The sequence below is a fragment of the Triticum dicoccoides genome, chromosome 1B (genome assembly GCF_002162155.2).
Source record: "Triticum dicoccoides isolate Atlit2015 ecotype Zavitan chromosome 1B, WEW_v2.0, whole genome shotgun sequence".
In the NCBI taxonomy this organism is placed as follows: domain Eukaryota; kingdom Viridiplantae; phylum Streptophyta; class Magnoliopsida; order Poales; family Poaceae; genus Triticum; species Triticum dicoccoides.
The window spans coordinates 594,895,901-594,900,945 of NC_041381.1; the positions used below are offsets into that span (position 1 = coordinate 594,895,901).

General features: G+C 54.0%; 1 protein-coding gene across 1 annotated transcript; it reads left to right on the plus strand.

Annotated features, from left to right (window-relative positions):
- Positions 1-1,368: 1,368 nt before the first annotated feature.
- LOC119348974 (PLASMODESMATA CALLOSE-BINDING PROTEIN 4-like) lies at positions 1,369-3,808 on the plus strand. The gene is made up of 3 exons (XM_037616985.1): positions 1,369-1,661; positions 1,982-2,255; positions 3,140-3,808. Exons 1-3 carry the CDS (start codon positions 1,610-1,612, stop codon positions 3,453-3,455), a joined length of 642 nt encoding a protein of 213 aa, XP_037472882.1. The 5' UTR covers positions 1,369-1,609; the 3' UTR covers positions 3,456-3,808.
- The last annotated feature ends 1,237 nt before the right edge of the window (positions 3,809-5,045 follow it).

Below are 5,045 nucleotides of genomic sequence, written 5' to 3' on the forward strand. Positions count from 1 at the left end.
CCCTGCACCGGCTCCCACTCCAGCCTCTGTAAACGTGAGGCCTCCTCCTTGTCATGCCCCCGCTTTGGCCTCCAGCACCGCGAGGCTGCATCGCCGCCGCTGTGCCTCATAACCCAGTTTTCTCCCGTGCCTTGCCTCCCAACCTCCTCCTTGTCCCGCCCCCTCTTTGGCCTCAGTCACCGCGAGGCTGCGTCGCCGCCGCTGCACCCCATAACCCAGTTTCCTCCCCTGCGTCGCCTCCCCGCTTTCGCTCAAGAACTGGGAACGCCCCTGCGGCGGCAAAGGTATTCGACAATTTAATGGAATATAGGGGAGAAAATATTTTAGGGGAAGAGGTTTGCAGGAAGTGAGAAGAGCAGCTGTCAGACAACTTCCCTAAATTTCACGGTCATCCCGTAAAACATTTACGGGATTTTTATGGGAGAGCTATTTGAGTTGCTCTTATCAGCGCCGAGGCGTTTCTTCTATTAATGCATCTGCCGCCTGCCCACCTTTTGGTCCAAGTTGTGTGTTGTTGTGTTCACACTCGGGTCTTTTCTTTATGCAATAGTCTGATTAAATTCTTTTTGGGGGAGAGTTCATTTTTGTTTTGTTTTGCGGAAGAGTCAGGTTAATTGTTAACTTTGAATGCTGATAAACATAGTAACTGTAGTGCCTTTGTAAACATGCTAGCTATAGGTCCCTACCACTCACGAGGAACAAGCCATTTTTGCCATGTACACGACGGGCCAGTGCCCACATGTGAAGGACACACCATGAAGCAAGAGGACACACGAAGAGGGTAAACGGCCCATGTGAGAAACACCCAGAAAACAGTCGACTCAGGCCATGTGAGGGCACCGATCATACGGGGAAACAAAAGCGAGGGCGAAAGCACTTCACTCCCCAGCAAGATCGACGTCAAGCCACGCTGGCGTAGTGCAGAATCTAGTAATGAAAAGATGTATAGACAGAGCAAGGAAAAATAAATAAAGAGCAACAAGTACCATCCGACCGTTAATCCACACTGCCGACTGGCCGTCACCACCCACTTTACATTTTTTGACAGTGGCTCACCACCGCACGCTGGACCGGGCAGCGAGCCGCAGTACTACTGGTTTGGTGGAGAAATAAAGCCGTCCCCGGCCAAGCGAGAACACAGTGCCGCATGCCCGCCGCATCGGCCGCTCCCACCCATGCCTGCCATGCCGCGCCAAAGCGGGACAGCGCGGCCCAGAGCTCTCTGCACGCCTTTGCACGAGACGCACAGGACGATCCATCCGTCGATGACTCACCACCGCCGCTTGATGCGAGCAAAATAAAGCCGTTGGCATGCGGACACGGCCCGGCTCGTCACCCCGTGGCAAGGACACTGGCGCACGGTCGCACGCCGACGCGTCCAGAGACACCTCCATGGGGCGAACGAACGGCTCGATGTGGGTTTGTGTGGCCGGTGTTCGCCGATAAAAAGGGGCCGCGCTCGGGAGCTTGACCGCACTGCACACTACTAACACTCTCCACTCTCCCACGCCACGCCGACTAGCTTCCTCCGTTCTCCTCCTTTGCTTGCCCGGACCTCGGCGAGGCGTCGGCGAGAGAGCTCGACCTCAAGCTCCCTTCCGCTGCTGCAATGGCGGCCCCTCTGGTGCTCATCCTCTTGGTCGCCATGTTCACCGGCTCAGGTCAGCGGCCCCAATCCCCACAGCTCGCTCTGCGCAAACATAGTAGTTTTGCCTGCCTAGATTGAGTTCCTAGGTTTCTTTCTTTTCCATTCACTCCCCAGGCCTGAATCCTTTTGCTCTAGCACTTCTTGAAGGTGCTTTGGACATCTAACAAACTTTCCTTGTATCTTCTTGAAAACTTTTGTCTCTAGACTAGATCAGAGATGTTCTTGCTATTTGTGCCTGGTTTTCTCCATCCTCCAGAACTGTAGAACAAGAAATATTTATTTCCTTGCTGCTAGATTCGAGAGCTTATTGTTGTTTGGTTGGTGACCTAGCAGATGCGATGTACTGCGTGTGCAAGTCGGACGCGAACCCGGTGGCGATGCAGAAGGCCATCGACTACGCGTGCGGCAAGGGCGCCGACTGCACCCAGATCACCTCCAGCGGGCCCTGCTTCCAGCCCTCCTCCGTCGTCGCCCACTGCTCCTACGCCTGCAACAGCTACTACCAGAAGAACGCCGGCATGGGCGCCACCTGCGACTTCATGGGCGTCGCCACTCTCACCGGCGCCGACCCCAGCGCCGGATCCTGCAAGTACCCCGCCAGCACAAGGTTAACCCCCATCTGCCCACATGCCTCCCTCACATGTTTGTTTGGCCTCGAACATGCTTACTACTCTACTAGATCAGTGAAACTGTTTAATAATAGATTTACGGGCATTTCCCTTTTAATACTCCTGATTGGAGTACTTGAATCTGGGAAGTAGTATATCTTAACCGAGATGCAGTATGGCCTCTGACTGCCCCTGACTGGTGTCATGGGTCGCTGGGCATAGTTTACTTGGTGTTATTAGTGTGCCGTAATCTAGATTCTTCACACGGCCGCACATGAGCCACGTACACACATGATAGTTAATTCAACGTGCCGTAATCTAGTTCAGGGTTCATGGTTACCAGAGTTACCGAGTAGTACTACCAGCATTCTGAAGTGTGTAGTAACCATGTTTCAGCTTGCAATATACCAACACAAAGTTGATCTGAAAAATCATTTGCAAAAGCTGTCAAAGCAGATTCGTGGAATATGTGCCGCGCCCACTAATGACAAGACGAATATTACAGTACATCTGCAGCTAAACAACATATGCATCTACACATAGTAGTACCACTACTGATGAACACTCTAGTAGCTGGATGTTCTCCCTTTGCTACTGTTCTTGAGTTCTTGCTTTTGCCCATGTGAAGCAAAAGATGTCTGAATCGGATATTTCTAGTCCGACCTTAAAGGGAGGTCCATCTTTTGCCGAATGCCACCCGTTCAAAGTTGCATTGAACTTGGGCAAGCGCGTCGGCATCATTGCATCTGCATTATATATGCAATAGATAGATTCTAAGCAACTTTCTCGCTATTTTGAAGATGGGACATGTGAGACTTCACCGTGCAATGTACTGACCGACGATGTACGTGTGCGCTTTGTGTACGTTTCTTTCTTTCTGCAGCGGCGTAGGCACCGGAGCAGGCACCGGCGGCATGGGAACCGGCGGCACAGGGACAGGTACCGGCGGCATGGGAACCGGTACAGGAACCAGCACCGGAGCGGGCACGGGCGTCGGCACCGGCACCAGCACCGGCGGCATGGGGAGCATGACCCCGCCGGGCGCGACCAGCACCGGGATGCCGGGAAGCCCCTTCGGCGGCGGCGCGTACGGCCCATCCATGAACCAGGACTACAGCGCAGCCGTGGTCGGTCGCCGCGTGGCCGCCGCGGGGCTCCTCGTGGCGGCAGCCGCGCCGCTCCTCCTCCACTTCATCTGATGCGCTGGTGACCACTGGTTGGCTGGCGGAAAGGCGCGTCGGCAATGCTGGCGGGTGCGACGCCGGATTCGGTGGGCGCGGCCGCCGCTTTTGTGCCCGTTGGCTCGCTCGCCTGCCTTTCCGGCGTCGTTTTGATGTTCGATCGGACGTACCGGTAGCCTAGTGTCTGTCTGTCTGTCCATGAGTACTACTCTTATTAAGCTGACCACCCCATGTGGTGTTTGTACCGGTGCGGGTCGTGGTAGAGTTGATGAGATCTGGTAGGGAATTCTTTCTTCCTTCTCGTAGCGGTGACGGTGTTCCGAGACATATAATTATGTGTTGTCGTTCCAACTTCGTCTGTTTCCATGCCACTTTTGTGCCGCTAGCTCATGATCGTGGTGGCGTGTCTCGTGTTGTCTTTGGCGCTGGGCCGGTCGGTCACGGCTTCGCATCATCAGGTCGACCCGCCCACGATGCCATGATCCGTGTGAGCATGCACGGTGGAGTTTTGGGGGTTTGCGGTGCGCCGCGCTGCGGCGGCACATGGAGCTTGGACGGATGTCGGGCAAGGAAAAATATCGCCGCGATCGAGGTCTGGTGCTCGGAGCCAGAGCGCAGAGTCCACTTTGATCTGGACTCTTGTCTGTGGCGCGCACTACTGTATCTCGAGCGAACGGAACACGCCGACACCGACACAGGAAAGGCTCACGAGGCGCCCCACTGTGCCTCTGATCTCCTCGGGGGCCGCGCGGTTCATGACGGGACCAGCCGCGGGCGCAGCCAGGTGCGGGCACGGGATTGGGGGTACCAGGCGGTGGTCTTGGGCGCGGTCTGGGCCAACGCATGGATCCACGAGCATGGTTTGGGCCTCACGGGCCCTTGTGCTCGCCGCTCGTTGAGCGTGGGCTGGTGTTGTGCCTTGGAGGTGGCACATTTAGCAGTTACATCTTCTCTTTCGATGCTAAAAAAAAAAGCAGTTACATCTTCTCTCTCAAAAAAAAATCAGTTACATCGGCACGTCTAAAGAAAAGCAGTTACATCGGCGAAGGAAAATTCAAAAGCGAAATCAGTAGTTCAGAGTTGTTCCGCAACTCCGCCGGCGAGTCCGGTCCGAGGTTGCGGAGCGAGGGAGAGCGTTGTAGACGAAGTAGTCGAACACGCAAAAGTAGATGAACACAGAGAAATATGGAGACTAGCTTTATTAATCAATGATCAACTGTTATAATGATTGTTCCTCGTCGCTTTATATAGGGGTAGGGGGTCAAGGGATAAGTGGGTAGATGAACACAGAGAAATATGGAGGAGACTAGCTTTATTAATCAATGATCAACTGTTATAATGATTGCTCCTCGTCGCTTTATATAGGGGTAGGGGGTCAAGGGATAAGTACCCACTTAACGTAAAGTGTGGAACCGGAAGGGGCTATCCCATGCGATACGCACGCAGTCGCTAGCCCCACGACGTGGGCCGCTTTCCCAACACTCCCCCTTGGATAATTATTTGTATATACATGTCGCAAAACTCCAAAAAACCCAGTGGGAAAAAACATGGAGAAAGAGCATACAGTATACGTTGTTGTATTGCACGAATTGTCTCGTCAAAAACCTC